The sequence below is a fragment of the Oryctolagus cuniculus genome, chromosome 9 (genome assembly GCF_964237555.1).
Source record: "Oryctolagus cuniculus chromosome 9, mOryCun1.1, whole genome shotgun sequence".
NCBI lineage: Eukaryota > Metazoa > Chordata > Mammalia > Lagomorpha > Leporidae > Oryctolagus > Oryctolagus cuniculus.
In genome coordinates, this window is record NC_091440.1 from 70,269,854 (window position 1) to 70,293,224 (window position 23,371).

General features: G+C 44.6%; 1 protein-coding gene across 3 annotated transcripts in view; it reads left to right on the forward strand.

Moving 5' to 3' along the window:
- RNASEH2B (ribonuclease H2 subunit B) overlaps nucleotides 1–23,371 on the forward strand; it is an 86,839-nt gene that overhangs the window by 35,431 nt on the left and 28,037 nt on the right. For all 3 annotated transcript variants that reach the window (XM_017350303.3, XM_017350301.3, XM_008273860.4), the window contains exons 5-9: nucleotides 4,525–4,639; nucleotides 14,869–14,933; nucleotides 17,524–17,629; nucleotides 20,145–20,226; nucleotides 22,987–23,029. In XM_017350303.3, the coding sequence (XP_017205792.2) occupies nucleotides 4,525–4,639; nucleotides 14,869–14,933; nucleotides 17,524–17,629; nucleotides 20,145–20,226; nucleotides 22,987–23,029 (411 nt within the window). The remainder of the gene's footprint in view (nucleotides 1–4,524; nucleotides 4,640–14,868; nucleotides 14,934–17,523; nucleotides 17,630–20,144; nucleotides 20,227–22,986; nucleotides 23,030–23,371) is intronic.

Here is a 23,371-nt window from a genome sequence, read left to right on the forward strand (position 1 = left end):
TCACCATGACAACGTTTGCTTTCCAGCCCTCCTTGGATTGGAATACCAAACAAATGCTGAGAAACTGACCAACCCTCCCGCCACCCCCCTAAAAAAGACAAGAATGACCCCAGGACTTAGGAGAAGAAAGATTTATCTCCGGGTGAGAAAGACTATGAAAGAAGTAAACTGGGGCGTGTCTGCTAAAAGCTGCTTAAGGTGCAGCCTCTAGTTGCGAGTTAAGAAATTCCAGATGAATGCAATTTACCTTTGTGACATGAAGAGTTTATGACTAGTAGTCGTAATAGTAATCGGCCCAGCTAGAGGTGCTAGGACAATTTGGGCTTCAAGATACTTTGTCACTTAAAATTATTGAAGGTTTCCCAGAGCTGTGTTCCTGTGTGTTCTGTCAATATGGACTCTATTTTAACTGAGAGGGAACAGGCATTCAGCCTAGTGGTTAAGATGCCTGCATCTCGTGTAAGAATCCTTGGTTCTGATTCCTGGCCCCTGCTTTTGGCTCCAGCTTCCTGCTAATGCAGACCCTCGGAGGCAGTGGTGATGGCTGAAGTAGTTGTGTCCCTGCCACCCACATAGGAGATCTGGATTTCCTGGTTCTTGCTTCCAGCCCTAGCCCAGCTCCCACTGTTGTGGACATCTGGGGATCTCCCTCCCTCTCTCTGTCTCACAATTTCAAAAAACAATACCCAGACATTTAAAAATACTCTTTTTTAAAGTGCAAATCATAACCCTGTTGCATGTTAATATAAATAGCACATTTTTAATGCAATGACAACATTTAATGAGGCATGTGGCCTTGTTTTACATTTGTGAACATCCCTTTACAGTCTGGCTTAATAGAAGACAGCTTGTTGCTTCAACCTGGTTCTGTACTCTGTTTCTCTATATTGTTTTGGTAGAAGTATGTGAAGAATGTGTGGCCTCATACAGATATGTAGTTACAAAAGGGGGGAATAGTACAACAGCTTTTTCAGGTAATTGTGGAGTTCTTCTTCAAAACTCAGCAAGGGGTGGTTTTTTTAATAGGTTACTTGCAAGGTGGAATTGGCAACCTGGTCAATGCACTTTGCATGCTCTGTTACATTGAAGTCCATTGGTCTTACTTGTCCTAAGGATAGATCTTGGGGGCCAGTGTTGTGGCTCTGTGGGTTGAGCCGCTGCCTGCAGAAGCTGGCATCCCTCTGCTTCCAAGCCAGCTCCCTGCCAATGGACCTGGGAATGCATTCCAAGAACGGCCCAACTCCCTGGGCCCCTGCATCCATGAGAGAGACTTTGGTGGAGTTTTAGGCTCCTGGTTTCAGCCTGCCCAACCTCGGCCGTTGTAGTCATTTAAGAAGTGAACTAGCAGAGAGAAGATCTCTCTGTCTCTCCCTCTATCACTTTTCCTTTCAAATAAATAAAATAAACCTAAAAAAATAAGCATTTCTTATTATCCACTTATGGTTTTGTAGCATCACATATTGATCATTTGGAAAATACTGGTTTACTCTTCCAGATGTTAATGCAACTCACCCTGCACACACATATAAACCCTCTGTTAATATCACCTTTGATTTTGTCAGAAAGTTCTATACGTTGGGAAGCTATTATAGAGGCAAATATACATTTTCTACACTTCTGATTTTTGCTTGGAAGCTCAAATATTACCATTGGCTATAAGTACTGTCCATAGTTCCTCCCCTCATTCACATCTGCCCAGTACCCAAGGCTGAATGCCTATCATTCGTAGAGGATTTTTCAAGTGAAATTTATAGCCGGGAGAAAGCACCCAGGTCGGCTTGCCACCCAGTCACCCAGTCACCTAGTCACCCACGTGCTTCCCCTTAAAGTGAGCCGTGTGCCTTGGCATGGGGCAAAAGTGCTTTAGCCACACACTCACCACACAGGCTTATTCTTCCTTCTAGGATTTGCTTAGGATATTCTTAAGTGAAACAGGCATTTTTTTTAGCTGCATGTACATGGTGTTGAAGAATGCTGTGACAGACGGCCTGATACCAGTTGTGCACTGGTGCGTTTGAGTCATCTGTGCAAATGCCAACACCATGGAAAGACAAATAGCTTCTTGGCATGGTTAGGAAAATAATTCTGAGCTTGGGGAACCCCTGAAAGGGTAAGGAGGACCCTGAAGATCCCATCAACCACAATTTGAAAACCTTTGAATTGTTAAGAAATAGGTGTTAAACTCTTTAGAAGAGTCTGCCTTTAATTCAATTAAAGTTGCAGTAAATATTGATGGTAACAAAACTGACTTAAAACTCCAGGTCGTGTTCTCAGTTGGTGCTGCTTAGCTGCTTTATCTCTCCTCCTTTTCTACCCTCTGTCCTTTCCTGAGAGTCAGGGGTGTTTTATTCCTGAGTTTAATCATGGTTCCCATTGCCTGGAAGCTGCAGACAGACTGGTACCCGATGCATCTATAGGAAACCAAAATGGGCATTGTCACCCACAGGAAGCCTTGGCAGCTTGCGGGGAGGAAGCTGAGAACGTCAGTTGGCTCTCATATGTGGCATTTTCTAGGACAAATTATCAGAGGAAGCCGTCAGCCAGCCTCGCTGCACAGATGGATGGACATTAACCCTCCTTCCACTCTTTGGTGATGTTTCCCCATCGCCCATTGGGACCATTGAGTCTTGGGGACTGACCTCACTGAGGCCCTCCGGGAACCTCTGGGGTGCTCCGGCAAGGTCAAGTTGACAGCCGCAGAATGGAGCAGAAATACCACTCAGGGAGGTGGCTGGTATCCATATGAAACCATGGTAATCTGCCTTCTCCAACGCTAGAAATGGCCTTTAGAGTGACACATGAGGTGTTTATCTGTTTCCTTCCCTACGCTTCAGACACAATCATTTCCTATTTGGTAAAAATATTGGCATACACTTTCGAAATTTGAACTGCTCTTTTTGAATCACAAGATGTATTTTAACATCTGTAAAAATAACTCTTCTTTCCAGCTATCCCAAATATTATTAATTTTATCTTTAAAGCAAGCTGTTTATTGCACTTCCACAAGGAAGTGTTTTCTTTGCCATACAGATGTATATGGCAAAGAAAACAAGAATGAAACACTAGTTATTTATGCAAGTATTTTATCCCGTGACTCATATGATCTACATATAAGTGGAATGTTGTTTTAAAATAGTGAAACAGGGTTGGGCATTGATGCAGCTGTTAAGATGCCACTTGGTGCACGCACGTTCTGTGTCACAGCACCTGGGGTTAAGCCACAGCTCTGCCACTGATTCCAGCATCTGCCAGGCCACACTCCGGGGAGCAGCAGTGATGTTCAAGTACCTGGGCCCCTCGCACCCCGGGAGACCCAGATTGGGGTTTCCAGCTCTGGGCTTCAGCCTGGCCCAGCCTCAGCTGTTGCAGGCATTTGACACATGAATCAGTGGGTGGGAGATGTCTGTCTGCCTCTGTCTCTTTCCCACTTTGTCTCTCTGCCTTTCAAATAAACAAAATAAGTGAATAAAAAAACTAAAAAAAAAAAACACGAAATGTTTTAAATATTGGTAGATCATGGAAGAAAATAGATTTAAGGTTGGAATCTGAAGACAGTAAGGCTTGGGAAATGTGTGATTTGAAGGAACAAATAGACATGAAACGGAGACATTCCTTTCCGCTTGTTGCTGTAACAGAAAGTCTGATGAGCTGTCACACGCACTGCCCCATGAATAAGATAGCACCCCTCAAACCAAAGAATGCTGCATTTTTCACAAAGAGAGCTGACCAGCTGCAGTTTTTCTGTCTTAAAAAGGAGCTGTCACTGAGACAGAAAAGGAGGGTGAGCTAAATAAAGTGGGCCGTGGTCAGAACCCTACATCTGTCACAGAGTCCGGTGTCCCCAAGGCAGCTCTGCTTCTCCCTACTATGGCTAAGGTTAAGAATGGCTAAACCTGTGTGCGAAGAGTGAGGATCTGGAATCTTAGCTGGCCTCACCCAGCGACAGCCAGGCCTCGTAAGCTTCCCTGGCAGCCTGCTTTAGCCTGGCTGCAGCTTCGCTGGCCTTCCAGCTGTCTTGTCTTTTAGTCTGCTCTCGAGTTGGGCACGTTGTCAGTCAGCTCTGGCAGGAGTAGATTCGTGTGTTACATTTCTCGTTCTCTGGTGGGCGTTTCTCTCTGCAGCCTTGGAGTGAGGACAGCGGGGGGAAAGAACATTCTCACCCAGTCTGGCCTTGTTCCAGGCTTGTGGGCTGGGTGGCACTCTTGCAGTGTGACCACGGCAGTTCTTCAAATGGAGCGGCCAGACCAGCCCCAGGCAGGGTCTGTGGTTTCTAGAGCTTTTCTGGAATGGTATCCCTGAGTAGACGCACTGCTTGCAACCCTTGTGCTCACCCACGCTTCCTGGGGTGCAGGGAGGTCAGTTCTAGCGCCTGCCCCAGTTCAGGGATCCCTTAGATGGGAAGCAGCTCCAGGCTAAGTGGGAAGGGCCAGCCATGGGGAACGTGCCTGTTTCCCTCCTTTGCACGTCTGAGTTTGTTGATGGAATGCCTATGTTCTGACCGACCAAAGTGTTTTTTTTTCCCAGGGGAAGTTTCAGCCCCTAGATCAAGTTGTGGTAGATGACGTGTATCCAGATTGTGTCTTGTTGCTGAAGCTTCCTGCACTTGAGAAGCAACTTCGCCACGTGACAGAGGAAAAAGGTACGGTCGGCGGGCCATTGGATTCAGGCCACGGCTGGGAGGAGGGCTGTGCGGTGCTCTGAGGATGTGGCTGGGTTAGGCTGCCTGACCCTGATGCTTATTCGGTGTCATCCAGACTGGCTTTCGCTTGCCAGCACTGTTCCTCCATCGCATTGGGTTGTTCAGCGTCTAGACCTGCAACTGGTGCCGTCTGGTGGCCTCTGTCCCTAGGGGTAGGAGTCTCAGGTGTGGCTTTAGTCTCGGTTCCTCTCCTCGGGACTAGTTCTGTGACTTGGAGCAAGTCACTTAGCTGCCTTCTGCCGCAGATTTCACATTTGTGTGCTGACGTGAGGCGTATACTTGAGTATGAATGGAGGGCCGGCTGACGTAAGACGCCAATGTTGAACACCAGCACTGGGCTGTGGGGACACTTACAGTAGATGCTGCCCTTTCCCGCAGTTTGTTTCAAGAATCACGGGGCTCAGGACAAGCAGGGCAGTGTAATGGAGGTGAACCCTGGATTTTCTGGGGCTCTACAGGACAGGCCTGGGTTAGGTGGAAGATGTGGGTGGGGAGCATTGTGTAGCTTTCCTGGGGGAAATGACCCCTAAGTGGAGTCCCGAGGGGACGTGGAGTTATGGAGAGGTTTGTCATGTTTAGAAAATTCCAAGGAGTTCGGTGTAGCCAGAGTGTAGGATACTGGCAAGGAATGAGGTAAGACTACAGGGTGAGGGTCTAGATGGGAAAGGGTTTTCTATGCATTTGGATCTGACCTAAAGAATGTAGTATGCCTAGGAAGCTTTGTGTAGGACAGTGCTGTAGCATGAGGAGGCCAAGGCCAGGTCCAAAAAGGGCTGTTGCAATGATCTAGACTGGAGAGCACAAGACCTTGATCTTAGGTGGTAGAAACAGAAGGAAGACAAAACTTAAAGGGGGTTTCAACCACAGCAGGTGGATCGGTGGCATCAGGGAGAAGCAGGCAGCAAGAACGACTTCCAGGCTTATGCCTTGGTGCACAGAAAGTGCAGTGGTGGCTTCCTGGAGTCAGGAAACATGGGCCCGAGGAGCAGCTTGGGGAGTGAAGAGGTGAGTGTTGTGTGTACTCACTTGAATCTCGAGGAAAGGCAGTGAGACAGTGTGTAGGATTGTGTCTCGGCAGGCTAGGAACACTATACAAACTGAGCATCGGTGTCTAAAAACCTCGTTGGAGTAGTTTCAGGGCTAATACCCAACATAGCATGGGTCAAAGATGGTGCGGCCAAGTATGACAGTCCTGGGACCCAGGAGAGTGGTGATTCCAAGAAGTGCAGGCCCCTGGTGGCAAGGGGAGCCTCTCACTGACTCGCTGGCTTCGTTTCCTGTGGAGGGCTCCCCTGATTCTCACAGAGCCCCCCTGGGAGTTGCAGTTTGGATCTCAGGGGTGTGTGCTGCCAAGGTTTTATCAAAGCAGCCCCATTGAAGACATTCCTGATCTGGATGTGACAGGAAACAGCGATCTTGTGGGTGACAAACGGAGTAGCCTGTGAAAGTGGGAAAGTGAAGTGATAAAGCATCATTACAAGGCATGTCAGTTTTTTGTCAATTTAACACAAGTTGAAAATGCAATTAATTTATTGTCCAGAACTCTGCCATTAACTGTGTATGATCATTCAGCTTAGAGCAGAACTCAGACACCCAGATTCTGACGCTGTGCAAATGGCTGTATGTCTGTTCACTGTCCGTGTCTCTGGGCAGAATCTCTTCTCCTTCCCAGTATGCGCCGAGCCCCTGACCACTTACTGTATAATTACATGAACTTGTGTCCTCATCTCTTTCCGTCCTCAACATTGGCTGACTGTTGGAAGATCTGCACTTCTGTTTTCAAATTACGTTATCAACATTGAAATACCAGGATCTAAAATCCTGGGCCACAAATTTTTCATCTTTTTTTGTTTTACATGATAGTAAGGCCAAACAAAGTATTTCAGATTAAATTCCGTACAGTAAAACATTGGGCAGCTTTGTCATGAAATTCTTCCCTTAACCAACTGCAGCCGATAAATCTTGAAATAAGGGAAGGTTTAAAAACAAAACCAGAAAATTTTCAAGAGGGGAATAAATGGAGTAAAAAGATTATTTATGCCTCATCCTTAAAAAGGCCTGTTTGTCGAAATTCACATGAGTCATTCCAGTCACTTGCTGTGCTTTTTTTTTTTTTTTAACCCAACACAGAATTGTGGGAAGTGTTTTTCTTTATGTAAGGTGTGTGTGCACAGTCAGTGTACTGAGATTGGCGGCTTCCTCCCTGGAGATCTGCAGGGCGATGCTCAGCATTCTGAAGTTTGCAGCTGGCTGTTAGAGCCTGTCAGAGTGGATATGTGGAAGACACGCACCCTAGCACAGCAAGACTGGACGTCCACTGTTTAATCCTTGCAGTGATGTCCTTTGGTTGTTATTCTTAGGACGTGCATCTTGTACATGCGAGGAATCCAAAGCTGAGAGAGTTTGAGTCACTTGACCTACATTACAGAACTTGAAGTGGTAGAGTTCCCATGCCGGTGGGATACCAATAAGATACTCTGTTAGAGTTTTTAAGGGGATGGTTCAGGTCAAAATAGAAACCTACCTTTCTGTGAATCATATTTATCCCCTCTAGTTTCCTTTTCTCTGGTGAAAAACAAGGAGACAGAAGATGGTAGAGAGATAGCTGAGAGGACAGGCAGTGTTCATCGCTGTGCCCAACCTCCTGGCATTTTCAGCACCCGTCCCCCATGTGACCTGTCGTGAGGATGTAGGCTGCTGGATTGGAATTTGGATTACTGTCCATTTCTAAATTAGTATTTGGGGTCATCCTCTATAATTGACCTACGGATTTTTCAAGGATTATATATTTATTTGTTTGAAAGAGGGAAGGGAAGACAGAGACACAGGGAGAGAGCGCGCTCATCCCCTCAGTCACTCCCTAAATGCCCACAACAGCTGGGGCCGGAACAGGCTGAAGCCTGGACCCCAGAACTCCATCTGGGCCTCTTCATGTGGGTGGCAGAGACTCAGGCACTTGAGCCATGACCTGCTGCCTCCTAGGGTACACATTAGCAGGAAGCTGGAATCGGGAGTGGAGCCAGGATTCAAACCCAAGCACTCCAGTGTAAGGTACAAGCATCCTGAGTGGCGTCTGAACCACTGTGCCAGACACCTACCCCTGCTTCTAGATTTCTTTACAAAAGAGAGAGCGAAGACCACTGATGCTTGGTCAGGTAGTTTCTATGACAGGGAGCAAAGGTGAAGAAGACAGCGATTTTCTGTGACTTCCACCCTCTCCACACACACACTTGCGCAGAAAGAACAAGGCCTGAAACACTCAAAGGCCCCAGACAGCTAGTTTGACGTTAAAACTTGCCTGCCGTCCCAAGTGTTTGTGGCATTAAAGATCTGCTTAAGTCTTCTACGTTTGTGGGAGCTTTCTCCTCTTGCCTTCTCCCTGATGAGTAGACCCAGCCACAGTTATTTGTACCCGGAATGATGATGGCTGTGACCTTAGCCCTGCCTGCTTTATTAGTGATGGAAATGATGTGTCTCTGTTTGCTAGCTCTGGGGCCCAGAGCTTGTGTCTTGCCAAAGAAGCTCACGTTCAGTGGTGAGATGACACGGGAAGGGACTAATAAAGGGTCCTGAACTCCATCTTGAATGTAACACTCTGTTTCATATTGCAAGCCAAAGCTGCGCTGGGCTGTCTGATGTGATTAACAGGAAGAACCAGGAAAACTTACCTGATTAAAATATCCCAAGTACACTTGCCAAGTTTCTGTCCCCAGGAGGCAGGGGGAAAAAAAGAGACCATATGAGTTTCTCGGTTATGGAAAACATTGAGAAAGTAGAAGTGAAAATGTGCTCTAGGCAGTTTGTTCAACAATACATCAGGGAAATTCAAGTTTGTGAACTGATTACCCAATGGCTGAACATGTTATTTAATTGTGAACTCACTTTTATTCCATCTTTATTTTGTAAACCCAATCTTTCCAGATGTTTGAGACCAGTTTTATAGGCACCAGACACATAAGGGAAAAAACCTTTCCAGCATATGGACATATTATCTAGCTGACTAACTCTCCAAATATTACATTTAGGACACAGATGAACAGGCAGTGGTACTTTTCATAATTATGGGTAGTGAACATTTTAAACCTTCTTGGCTTTTTTAAATTTTTGAATTTGAAAATTAAGCAGTGGGCATACACCGGGCCCTTGTGTAGCATTTGGGGACATAGTGATTGTCTTGTCCAGGGAAGGTTTAATATATAAATGCATTTATAATTTTAAAACTTCCTAGGAAGAAAGCGCCAGGATCAGTTGACTTCACTGGTGAATTTTATTGTACTTCAAGGGAGAAATATTATTCAAAGAAATAATACTTGTTCAAACTCTTATATGAAATAGATGAGGATGGAATTTTTTGAAACCAGAATTGCCAGTACCCAAATCAGTGTTAGAAACAGAAAACTAGATCAGTACTCCCTATGATCAAGGATTGAAAAATCCTTAATAAAATACTAAAAAATCAAGTATATAAAGATCAAAAATATAAAACACAGTTAGACTTTGTTACAGGTACATAAAATAGGTTAAGCACTAGAAAACAAATTAGTAAAATTCATCATATTTACATACTACCAAGAAAACCTGTATGATTATCTCAGTAGATATAGACAGGGCATTTGACAAAATTTGAACATAATATAAGTTCTCAGCAAATTAGGAATTGAAGGGGAACTTCCTCAGTCTGCTAAAGGAAGTTATGGCAAACTACAACTAACATCATCTGCATTTTAAGGCTGAACATATGTTTTCCCTAAGATTGGGTAACAGACAAGGATATAGCAGATTCATTAAGACAAGAAGGAAAAAAAAAACCATATAGATTGGAAAGCCAATACTAAAATTGTCTGTATTCATAGATAATATTGTTAAAAAGTCCAAAGGAATCTTAAAAAATAAAAAGTTACTAAAACTAATAAGTAAAGTTTTAGGACACATGATCAATAAACAAATAGCAACTATATTTCTGAATATCAACAGTGAACAACTGGATAATGGAATAATAACATCCATTTATACTGTCATCAGAAATCATGAAGCTCTGGTGATAAATGTGACACAGTATGCACAAGACCAGTATATTGAACATTACAGAAAACTTTTAGAGAAATTAAAGAAACATTAAATGAATGGGGAAGTATACCATGTTCATAGATTCGAATATTAAATACTGTTAAGATGTTTATTTTCTCCAATTGCCCTATAGGATCAATGTAATGCTTAAGAAGCTTTTTAATTTATTTTTTGGTAGAAACTTACTGGCATAGAATGTTTATGACCATCTAAAGGCCCTATAATATAACCAAAACACTTTCAAAAAACAAATTTAGAGAATTTATACAAAGTGTGATTTAAGGAACTACTATAAAGCTGCAATAATGAAGAAAATATGGTATCGTATAAGGATAAATATATAAATAAATGGAACAGAAAAGAGAATCTGGAGATGAATTCACACATAAGTTTAACTGATTTTTTTAAGGTGTCAAGATAATTCAGTGGGATAGAGGATAATCTTTTCAACAAATCTTGATTCAAGAATTAGATAGCCCTATGAAAAAATAATGAACATTGATCCTCATCTCCTGTTCACAGAAAAATTAGCTCAAAATTGATCACTTGGAAACCACTGGACTTCTAGAGGAAAACATAAAGTCTTTGTGACCTTGGGTGTAGACAAACATTTCTTAGGACACAAAGACCACTAACCATGGATTATAAATTGCATTTCATTCAAATTAATATCTTCAGTTTCTAAAAGACATCATTAAGAAAAAGGTTAGGATTTGTGGGAGAACTGGAACTCATTTATCCGACTGGTGGAACCATGAAATAGTACAACTATGTGACACTTTCTTACCACTCAGCCGCTCCACTCCTAGGTATTTACTCAAGACTTAGGAAAACACATCCATGCAAAGACCTGGGCAAGAACGTTCAAAGCACCCTTTCTGGTTGTTGTTTTTTGTTGTTGTTGTTGTTGTTTTTATAGTAGCAAGTTTTAAAAATAAGCCCCATTCCGGAAACAACCTAAAATTTTTTAGTAGGTGGTTGAGTAAACAAATGTATGTATCTATATGGAGAATCCTGCTTCACAATCAAAGGAGGGAACTATTGTTAGCTGCAATGAAATGGATGAGTCTCACAGGAATTTTGTTGAGTAAAACAAGATAGGCACAGAAAAGAGTGCACCTGTATGATTCCATTCCTGTGGGGTTCCAGAATAAAGCAAGAACTAAATTGGTGATGGTATCTCAGGGATTATCTGAGGTCTGGGTAGGGGTGGGAGATTGGCTATGTGAGGGCTCACAGGAACTTGTGGAGGTGATGGTCATATGCCTGCATACATTTCTCCAAATTCCTCAAATTGTGCGCTTAACATGAATATAGTAGCATATGAACATGGTATGCAAATGAAGCTGAACTTTGGAAAATGATGTAGCCCTAGAAGCTAGGCCTCCTGATTTCTGATTCCTAACAGTGTTTTATTTTCTTCTTACCTCCACCACTACCCCCTCTCCCCCACGCCCCAAACCGAGAAAATGTCAGGTTCTTTTCACTCCTCACTTCCCACCTCCCATAGGATGGGGTGATGGCCTGCATGAGGCAAAGCAGGAGTACCTTCTCAGGATTCAGGCCTGGCTAACCCAGAGGATGGCTTGGGAGGAAAACACAGTTTAATCTTAGACTCACTGAACCTCAGCTCAGAGCTTTGTAGGGCTCTCACTTGGGTTTATTTAGTCTTTTTTGAATGAGGTCATTAAGAGGAAGGTACCGTTGGCCTTGAAGGAGGGAGCTGCATAGCTGGGAAGAGTTAGAGAAATCATCAGAGCTTTAGAAACAGAAAGAAAGCAGCTTTGTGTGTGTCATGCTGGATTGGTTGTTTTGCACGAAAATGGGGGTGATGGGAATATTGAGGAAGGTGTAGGCCTCACTGATGTTAGTAAAATGAACCTCACACCCACAGCTTTGAGTCAGCTCAGGCGGGAATCCCAGTGCTCCTGTTGGACTGCCCTGTGACTTTGGACAATTTCCTTAAAGTCCCTCAAACCTAAGCCGGGCACAACTAATGGTTTTCACTTGAGGTCCATTCAGTGAGAAAATGTACACAGAGAACTCAGCACAGGCCTGAATAAACATTCATTTCTGAGGGGGACCTGTTACAAATTGCGATTTTCATCGTTTTTTCTTATTTAATGTTAAGTGCTGGCTGTGTGGCTGGAGTTGTGCTATAGGCTTGGTCTGGATTGTCTCATTGCACGCTCAATGTAGCCCTCAGAGACAGGCTTCAGGAGTGAGATTTCCCAAGGTGCCAGTGCGTGCTGCACTGTGCATGGGCTCCGTGTGTGCTCTCCGCCTCTGTGAGAGATCTTGTTCAAGAGGGTTAGGGGCGGCCTGCCCAAGGCGCTCAGGAAGCAACACTGCAGTGGATTGTGCACATCCTTGCAGAGCACTTGTGGGTACAGGCGAGAGAGAAGTGAGCCATAGGCTCAGGGCGGGATTTCTTAGGAGAGACTTGCACACTGAGGTTTTTATAGATTCTCTGCCTCGGACAATGAATGGAACTTCTAATTAGCCATTCCACAGCATACATCTTTTTTAATGATTGCTTTGGGCTTTTAAAGTTCCCCTGATTTGTGCAGAGGGTGGGACATTGCTTCTGGAGAAATTGAGTCCAGTCTTAGTGGCCTTACTTCTCGGGTGGGCTGTCTGCCCAGGTGGCTGGAGAGAGGAAATTCTCACACCTCTGACAGCAGGCCGTGTGCAGCTAGCTGTCCCTCGTTATTCCAGCTGTGTCCCACTCCACCCTGTCCCATCTTGCCCACCATGTTGATGACCACAGCCTAAAACAGGGAGGAAGAGCAGAGATGACTGGGGGCCTCCCAGCCCCTCTCCCTTGCAGACCATTTAACATAGTGCAAGCACTGGATAAGCGCTTTCCATTCCCACCCCTGCGTGCCCTCAGCACTCACAGGTGGTGAGTGTGCGCAAGGCTGCAGGGTCTCCAGTCATCATAGTGGAGCTCCTGCCGCCGAGGGGGCCTCGCCAGCATTCCTGGCCCACAGCCTCCTGCCCACCCTGCAGATCTGGGCCTCCCTCATCAACTTTCCACCCTGCTGGGCAGCCCTACAGAGCTCTCAGGCTGTCAGCCCCTCAGCTGCTGGAGTCACACAAATCAGCACGTAGACTGGGGTGAGGATTAAGGGAGTGGGAGAGCAGGGTCCTGGCCCTGTCTGTGTGATGGGTGCAGGGGTGGAGTGAGTGCTTACCAGAGCTTACACAGAGTAATAGCAGCGTCTGGCTCAAGCCAGACAGATCAGACGTCTGGGGGCCTGCCCTGCTGTGGGGGTCATAAGTCTTAACCCAGAGGTCTTTTCCAAGGTCCTGGGATGGTGGTTCGGTAACTGCTGTGCACGCTAATGTCCTGCATTGGGAAACTGCTGGCAGTCCTAGCCCCGAGCCCACAAAGGCGATTCCAGCCTTGTTCCAGTGTTCCTGTTGTGGAAGCCTGGGCCCAACACCAGGTGGTGGGAGAAGGAGGAGGTGGGAGTTGAATCCGGCCACCCTCACCCCGAAACTCCCTTAATGGAGTGAGTTAATCTTTAAAAGGAGCTGACTTGCAGCCGGGGTGGGCACAGGAATGGCAAGCCATGGATCGACTGGGGCCTGGCTAAGGGAGCATCCACGCTGCAGGGGCTCAGTTTCAGTCCCGCTGGACAGCCAGAGAGGACTGGGAGTGTGAGATCACCAGGAGTCCAAGGCAGTGGACTAGCAGCCTGCTGAATCTGTACTCAGTGAATATGTAAATGAACTGTTCGGGTCCCTTGGGCGGGCATTTGGGGGGCAGTGGGTAAGCCACCTCTTGAGTACCTGCGTTCAGAGTCCCTGCTCAGTTCTCCGTTCCAGCCTCCCCCTAATGCAGCCCACCGAGAGGCAGCAGGTGATGGTCCCCACCACCCAGCTGGGAGGCCAGGGTTGAGTTTCTGCCTCCTGGCTTCCGCCCTCTGGCTGTTATGGGCATTTGGGGACTGACCAAGCAGAAGAGAGCTTTCTTTCTCTTGAAGTAAAGTTTCAAAAAAAGAAACTCCTGCGTGGAGGGAGCAGCTGGGGTGGAAGTGCCACCCTGCTGCTTGCACAGAGAGGAGACCTGGCGATGGCAAGTGTGACAGAGGACACCGTGGCTTCAGGACCCGGGGAGTAAAGCTGAGTGGGTTGTGCGGGGGGAAGTGTTACTTATCACAGGTGAGACTTTATCCCCAGTAAGGGCCAGGTTGAGCCTGCCATAAATCCGAACTCCCCTGAAATGGCTGCGGTTCTGTTGGTACTACATTTAAAGGCAGATCTATCTTTTCTTTTATGCTCCATTAGCCCCACGGGGACAGTACAGAACAGTCAACAGGAACCCTCCTCCTCCACCCCAATGTGTGCAGTGAATATCATAGGCCCCAGTGTTGTTTCAGTTTTTGATTTCTGATTTTATTTTAGCAAGGAATTCTTTCACTGAAAATATTGAGGTAAATTTAAAATTAGAGAAATGGAAGTCGCTTAGCATGTCTGTTTGATGAATTTGGAGAACTACTTTTTTCTATGGATCTTTGTGTACGTTGAGGGTTTTCTTAAATTCCTACTCAGTTAGTGGTTGGATGATTCCAGAGGTCTCTTGAGTTTTATACATTGAAGTTTCTTTTATTTTTTAAGATTTATTTATTTATTTAAAAGGCAGAGTCACAGAGAGGCAGAGGCAGTGAGAGAGACAGAAGTCTTCCATCTGCTAGTTCACTCCCCAGATGGCCACAACATCCCGAGCTGTGCTAATCCAGAGCCAGGAGCCAGGACCCAGGAGCCAGGAGCTTCTTCCTGGTCTCCCACGTGGGTGCAGGGGCCCCAGGACTTGGGCCGTCTTCTACTGCTTTCCCAGGACATAGCAGAGAGCTGGATCAGGAGTAGAGCAGCCAGGACTCAAACTGGTGCCCATATGGAATGCTGGCGCTTGTAGACCCGGGCTTTACCTCACTGCGTGACAGCGCCAACCCCGTATACATTGAGTTTTTCAAGAACATAAACTATTATGAAATGTTCTTAAATTGTGAACTTTTATATGATATAACCTTAGAAGTTTGTTTTTTGTTTAACCTGCTTACTGAGTCTTTTTTTTTCCTTTTAATTTCATCCAGAAATTGACAACAAGAAATATTATAAGTATAGCAAAGAGAAGACATTAAAGTGGCTGGAAAAAAAGGTACGGTACCACTGTAGTGCCTTTTAGTAAAAGAAAAAGCTTCATGCTCCTTAAAGATTTTTGGAGAGGGCAGTAAGTCTGAATCCAGACATCATCCCGCAGAAAGAGGAAAGCGCAGTGACAGCCTGGGCTAAGGAGAAGCCAGCCATCAGCTTTCTGCCCTCCCCAGCGGTGTGTCTGGACTTAGCTTAAGGATGGCTTTTGACCTGCACCCTCCATCTCCCCGAGCCTATCACTGAATAAAAAAGAATTCTTGTTTCTTGCTATTTGGTGGTATAGAGTTGAGTCTCCCGAGCCAGACGATGTCAGGCCTTTTGCTGTTTGCTGCCGACAGTCCTGCCCGTGTCCCCTCGGGTGACGTGTCTCACGCACAGCCCACCGGGCATCAGGGGCAGACGACGTTTGGGCTTAGGGGAGCCATGTCCCGCTCTCAGTGTCCACGTGCTGAAGAGGGGTCATCCTCCAGGGAGGCCGTCACTGTGTCTTAGTGAAACGAAGCATTTTAACTTGGTATTAGATCTGGAACAGTGTTTCTGCAGTTGACGTGCTAGGTCGCAACCAGTATTTCTCTTGGAATGAAATGGATTAGCATAGGACAGAATGTACTCAAACATGGCACAGAAGAAGGACAAGTAGTCAGTATGGCTCCGTGAAGCATAACTTAATATATAAAAAGTCTGTGAAAAGTGGGATTAAATGATAAAAATATTGTACAATCTGTACATTCTTTCCTTGTAATACATATTTTCCACAAACTTACTCAAGACCCCAAATATTTCTTACTATTGCTCATAGTTTGAAAAGAAACACAACGTTGTAAGCTCCTGGTCTAAGAATATCAGAGACTTTCCCATTGATTAAGAAATCCCACTAAACGAACTCTATTAATAACAAGCTTTTTATGAGATCGGTGTGCACCGGTCCTTATATTATACAAGTTTCCTGAGATTCTCTTCTATCGAAAATGTGAAAACCGTATTTGTTTGTCATTTCATTTTACCAGCCACATGGGGAGCCTGGGAACCTGAAAATGGAGCCTTTGAAATTAGTTGGGCTGCTCAGGCACAGAGTAGTGAAAAGACTTAAAAGGTGCCATCGTGTTTGACTTTTCATGTCCTTTTCACATCTGCGGTGGTAGTAGTCTGTGTATGTGAAGAACGAGGGTAAATGGTGAGCAAAATCTTGGCCCTTGGATTTTTGCTCTTAGCAAATGAAATGACATGATTAGCAGAGGGAAATTTATACTTATCATGTTTCCTAGGAAGTGAGAAGTATATATATTTATTATCTATTTTGTTCAAACAATTACTGCATATAAACTTTGTGCCAGGTTTTATTCAAAGGGCTTGATAGATTGTAATTCATTAAATCCTCACAACAATCCTTAGAGGCAAATACTGTGAGGTTACTCTACAAAGTTCTTGGAACAGTGAACTTAAAATGTAAGCCCATTTTGGTGCAAATATTTTTTTTAAATCATGCATAGGTTTTTTTTTTTCTTCTTCTTCTTCTTCTTTTTTTTTTTTTTTTTTTTGACAGGCAGAGTTAGACAGTGAGAGAGAGAGACAGAGAGAAAGGTCTTCCTTCCATTGGTTCACCCCCCAAATGGCCGCTATAGCCGGCGCTGCACTGATCCGAAGCCAGGAGCCAGGTGCTTCCTTCTGGTCTCCCATACGGGTGCAGGGCCCAAGCACTTGGGCCATCCTCCACTGCCTTCCTGGGCCACAGCAGAGAGCTGGACTGGAAGAGGAGCAACCGGGACAGAATCCAGCACCCCAACCAGGACTAGAACCCGGAGTACCGGCGCTGCAGGTGGAGGATTAGCCTAGTGAGCCATGGCGCTGGCCATGCATAGGTTTTCCATAACACACATTTTCCATGAACTTTTTGAAGAACCCCTGTATACATGGATTCCAAAAGTTTCTGCTCTGAAGTTAATTTATCCTTTCATTACATTTCTCCACGAGCATTTTGAAGTACCATTCACGCCCTTTTCTGAAAGAGAGGATCACTAAGTGTTCTGTGATCACAGAACAAACCTAAGCAAGCAACCCGACTCAGAGGCCACGCAAGCCTCAGAAATTCACGTGTTGACATCATCCAGAAATGTCATTGCTGCTCAGCCTCTCCAAACATGCAGCCCCCTCTCCTCTTCTGGTATCTAGTGAAGACAGTGTAGGTTCTCAAAAAGAAACAGATTGAGGGCCATTGGGAAAGTCCTGGATTTTGAAAGTTAAGTTGAAAATACAGGTTGAACCTGCCTTCCCCAAAACGCTTGGGAGGGGAGTGTTTGGGATTTGGGATTTTTTCAGATTTTGAAATGTTATAATATACATAATGAGATCCTGGGGATGGGACCCGAGTCTAGATATCAGATTCCCTTCTGTTTCATATGCACCTTATAAACATAACCTCAAGGTTATTTTATACATTTTTGAATGTATCTTTCTGTGGACTCTGACTTGTTACATGACACCAGGGGTGGAATTTTCCATTTTGGAATATCATGTCAGGATTCAGAAAGCTTCAAGTTTTGGATTTTTTTTTTTATAACCTATACCATGATTTTCCCCAATTGGTTACTTAACAGGTTAATCAAACTAAGGCTGCATTAAAAACCAATAACGTGAATGTTGGTAACCGGGTACAATCAACTGCATTTTTCTCTGGAGACCAGGTTGCCAGTGACAACGAAGGTAAGTAAATCATTTCATCGCATTGATTCTTTTTTTTTTTTTTTTTTTTTGACAGGCAGAGTGGACAGTGAGAGAGAGAGAGAGACAGAGAGAAAGGTCTTCCTTTGCCGTTGGTTCACCCTCCAATGGCCGCCGTGGCTGGTGCACCACGCTGATCTGAAGGCAGGAGCCAGGTACTTATCCTGGTCTCCCATGGGGTGCAGGGCCCGAGTACTTGGGCCATCCTCCACTGCACTCCCGGGCCACAGCAGAGAGCTGGCCTGGAAGAGGGGCAACCGGGACAGGATCCGGCCCCCCGACTGGGACTAGAACCCGGTGTGCCAGCGCCACAAGGCGGAGGATTAGCCTAGTGAGCTGGGGCACGGGCCGGCATTGATTCTTATCTAGAGTTAAGTTGATTGCGTGTGAATGCTTGGGATTTAAAAAATCTTTGTCACAGATGTTTCACATTCTTGCCCATGTACTCACAGATCTTGGGAAAATGGGCATGTTAGTGCAGAATCAGAAGCTAATTCCACCATGGATCACTGTGTCACTGCCAGTTGACTCACTCCTTCAGCAGGTGGTTATTTCACACTAATAGTGATCAAACTCCAACAGCCCTGGCTGTTTGTGGAGAATGTGTTAGGCACAGGCCCTCTGCTAAGTTGCCAGTGTCCAGACATTATCTCATTGGAGCCTCCCACCGAGTCTCCTGAGTCAAGGTTCTATCCCAAGTGACACACCAGTAAATGACAAAGCCGAGCGCGCGACCGGCGGAGCCTGTTTTGACTCTGCGGCCCACTCCCCTCTCCATCTTGTGCTGTTCCAATGGCTGCAGCTCTGTGCATCTTATTCCCAAGGAGCGCATTTCCTAAGCTAACTCTCAGTGTTTGATTTTAGTCAATGAAGTCACTTGCCAGTTTTTTTCTTTTAGTTTATTAAGGGACATTGTTTTGCTTTTCCAGGATAGTATTCTATTAAATATTTTTTATATGTATAGTTTTTTTAAAAAGTTATATACGGCACTTAGGACCCACAAATTGTGGGACAGAAATTATCCTGATTTTAAACTCCACTTCAGTGTCCCCTTGTTGTGGATAAACAACCCTGTAATATCTGGTTGTAGGCATTAAAAAAGTGAAAATGACCAACAGTGGCCTATTTGTGATTGACAGGCATGTAGGCAGAGTCTGGTTGGCCGCGATCTAAGGTGAAACACTTCACACATGCGCAGAACTGGCTACTGCCAGTCAGGGAGTGGGGAAGGGCACCTTGCCGCTCAGAGATTCTCAGCCGCCCTTGCCTTTAGTTGGCTGTAACACGGGAAGAGGAGGGCTGAGTCACGTTAGGGCGAGGGAGCGAGGGAGGGATAAATGGGTCAATACAACCAGAGATTCTGTTTTTAAAGCAGGAAAGGGATGTTGGCAGTTATGTGGACAGACTCATTTTAAAAATGGAGAAGTGTGGTTTTTCATTTTCCAAGAGGAAGATCGCTTACCCTGGCTGGTCAGCAAGGCCTGTGGCTCTGAGACCAGTGCTTTCCCCATGTTCTACCTGCGATGGAACTTCAAGAAGTTCATAGGAAGTGGAATTAAAAGAAAAGTTTGTTTTGGTCAAAATTGCCTTTAGTTGGTGTCAGAGCTGCATTTTATTTTATTTTTTTTAAACATTGATTTATTTGAAAGGCAGAGTTACAGAGAGGCAGAGATGTACAGAGGTCTTCCATCCACTGGTTCACGCCCCAGGTGGCCACAATGGCCTGTACTGGGCCAGGAGCTTCATCTGAATCTCCCATATTGGTGGCAGGGGCCCAGACACTTGGTCCATCTTCCACTGCTTTTCCCAGGCCTTTAGCAAGGAGCTGGAGCGGATGTGGAGCAACCAGGACTCGAACTGATGGCCATACTGGCATCACAGGTGGCGGTTTTACCTGCCATGCCACAATGCCAGCCCCTCCCGGCTGCATTAAATACTGAGACTGTAGATGCTTTAGAATTGATGATTATGCATTCTGCTCAGTTTTGTTGTTGTTGTTCGTTTGGGAGAATCTATATAATGTTCAGGATTCTTATAAAGCCAAGTAGAGACATTACTATGTAATACCTTATTTCTCTTAAATGATCATACTCATTTATTCTGTATTGAAGCTCACTCAGACCACAATAGTTTTACAAACCACATGAGTATTTCCTGTTGCTACAGTGAATTTTGAACGTTATTTGCAGGGACCTCAAGGATGAGCACATGGGTTTCTGTGATTACTCTCATTTAGTGGGTATCTACTGTGGTTACATCTTCTTGTCATATCTTTGACTTCATCCTGATATTTCCTTACCAATCCTGTCACCCTGCTCCTCTAAAAGATAGGTATTCTTATGCTCATTTTACAAATACAGAGACAGAGGCTAGAGCTTCAGTGAATTCCTTAATGCCACACACAGAGCCGGAGTTTGAACTCAGGTCAATTTGACTGTGAAACCACCATCATCATTACTCATTTTTTTTTTTCCACTCTCCATTCTGTTTCTTTCAGAGGATTATCTTCGTTATGCCCATGGTCTGGTATCTGATTACATCCCTAAAGAATTAAGTGATGACTTAGCTAAATACTTGAAGTAAGTGCTATTCATTCAGTGCCTTTGTACGTCTTGATTTCTTCAGCAGTGGGGTTTCTGCATGGCTTATCCTGTCCCTGTTTGTGATAACAGGTCATTCCTGACTTAGTTGGTGTACTCCACTCTGGTTTGGAGGTGATTTTTTTCATGAGTATTGATTGGAATGAGTTGACTTGGTGGAAGCCAATTGCAGGAAGCAATGAGTTTTGGGACTGAGATTATTGCTTTGTGTAATTTTAGAAGATAAGCTTAAAATTTTACCTGCAATGAGACTTACTTAGCTTGATTCTTTGGGATAATTTTAAGAAAAAGAAAGGTTGGAAGGCAAGTAGATAGTCTGTAGAATGTGTATGAAAATTATGATTCAGGCTTTGTATCTTTTTTTAACAGATTTATTTTATTTATTTGAAAGACAGAGTTATAGAGAGAGGTAGAGACAGAGAGAGAGGTTTTCCATCTGCCGGTTCACTCCCGAAATGGCCGCAACAGCTGGAGCTGTGCCAATCCACAGCCAGTAGCCAGGAGCTTCTTCCGGGTCTCCCACATGGGTGCAAGGGCCCAAGGACTTGGGCCATCTTCTGCTGCTATCCCAGGCTATAGCAGAGAGCTGGATCAGAAGAGGAGCAGCCAGGACTAGAAACGGTGCCCATATGGGATGCCGGCACTTCAGGCCAGGGCGTTAACCCACTGCACCACAGCGCTGGCCCTGCTTTGTACCATTCTTAATATTATCAGATAAAGTGAAACCCTGTGTCCTTGAGGGATGGAAGAAGAGTTTTAAGTATGACTTCTTGTGTATCTCTTCCTTTATAAAGATCTTAAATATAATACAAACACTTTATTTTACTTTATTTTTTAAAGATTGATTGATTTATTTTAAAGAGTTTGAGGGGAGGAGAAATGCAAAGAGAAGAAATCTTCCATTTGCTGGTTCACTCCCCAGCTGGCTACAATGGCAAGGACTGGACCAGGCGAAAGCCAGGAGCCAGGGGTTTCTTCCAGGTCTTCCATTACGGTGGCAGGGACTCAATCACTTGAGTCATCTTCCACTGTTTTTCCCAGGCCGTTAGCAGGGAGCTGCATTGGAAGTGGAGCAGCTGGAACTTGAATCAGCTGGGATGCTGGTGTTGCAGGTGGTGGCTTTACCCATCACCCCACAATGCCAGCCCCAATATTTTACTTTTATTGAAGCGTTTATTTTCTAGAGTTTAGCAGTTGTTAGGATTTTATGTGTGTGATGATGTGTAACTTTTATTAAAATCTCAATTAGAGTCTTGTATTCCTCTGAGCAATAATATAGTTGCGGTTTTTAGCAACTTCCTTAGATCCTGCTTGCCTTTTTTTTTTTTTTTTTTTGATCAGTGTCTATTTCTTATGCATTTTTGTGGATACAGTGTAAAAAGCAGAAGTAGCTGGTTTTTATAGTAGTGTTGAAAACCTACTCTACATTAATATTCATACCTTTCTGCTTAATATTTCCCTGGGTTTCTTTTATTTTTTAATATTTATTTTATTTACTTGAAAGGCAGAGTTACAGAGAAAAGGAGGGAGGTCGGGGGGGGGGGGAGAGAGAGAGAGAGAGAGAGAGAGAAAGTAAGAGATCCATCTTTCATTTTTCTGTTTCATTCCCTACATGGCTACAATGGCCAGGGTTGGGCCAGGCCGAAGCCAAGCACCTGCAACTCCATCTGGGTCTCCCACATGAGTGGCAGGGTCCCAAGAACTTGGGCCATCTTCCACTGCTTTCCCAGGTACATTAGCAGGGAGCTGGATCAGAAGTGGAGCAGCCAATGTGAACAGGTGCTCACAGGGGATGCTGATATCATAGGCCATGGCTTACCCCTTTGGCCCACAATGCTGGCCCCATTCCCTGGATTTCTTACTGCTTATGCAATTAGACACTGTCTTTACATTCTGTTCTTTGTTGAGATTCTTTTCTTTCCACTGAAAATTTTCAAGTTTTGATTAAAGATTTTGGGAGAAAGATATGCCAATTAAATATCTCTCTCTCTCTCTCTCTCTCTCTCTTTCTCTCTTTTAAAGATTTATTTATTTATTTGAAAGGCAGAGTTAGAGAGAGACAGAGTCAGAGACTGAAAGCAAGATGTTCCATTAGCTGGTGCACTCCCCAAATGGCTGCAATGGCTTGAGCTGGGCCATTCTGAAGCCAGAACCTGGAACTTTTTCCAGGTCTCGCACACGGGGCAGGGCCCAAGCAGGTGGGCCATCTTCTGCTGGTTTTCCAGGCACATTAGCAGGAAGCTGGATGGAAGTAGAGCAGCTGGGATTTGAACTAGTGCCCATATGAGATGCTGGCACCTTAGCCACCTGCTATACCACAGCGCCGGCCCCTAAAGTTCTCTTAACGGAAGAAAAGATGAAGTGTAGCTTTTTGTCAACTGCTAAAACAGTTTTCACTTTTAAATATAGACTAACATCTTTATTTATGAAGAAAATGTACTCCAGTGCCAACATGCAAATTTACCCAAGCCAAAGAAAACTGATTCCATTTCAACAGTGGGTTCTAATTTTATTTTTTAGTTTCAGAAAATTCTGATACAAAAAGTTAAGTTATGAAATGAAGATTGGTTCATGTAGAAAAATTGTGTTCTTCACACTGAAGTGATTGAGCAGTAACATGTATGGAGGGACAGTTTTAGAATGAAAAGTGGGACTTACTAAATCTTGAGTTGGCCTGGTCTTTCTGTTTGCTTGTCTCTAAAAAACCATGACTGCAATTCTTATTTTTACCTTCCTCAGGCTTCCAGAACCTCCAGCTCCATTGCCAAACCCTCCATCAAAGGTAAGAAACTGTGACGAAGAGATCTTTGGGGGACTTGGAAAAATATTAAACTTTGACCGCATACTAATGAAGGGATAAAAGTGGCCTTGATGAAATAGAAAAACAGGAACTGAGACAAACAGTTCCAGAAACAGTCGTGGGAAATGGGGGAGTAAACTGGTTCACAGAGAAAGCAGTTAGATACTACTCAGAGATACAGGCGACAGAACATCCTGTTATGTACATAAGCCCCCTCCTCTGTGCTTGCTCAAGCTTAACAAAGAAACCGCAAGGACATCAGGCACGTAGCCACCCGTTTCTCTTCCTCAATGACCCCCCCCAACATACCCTTTCAACCTAGTA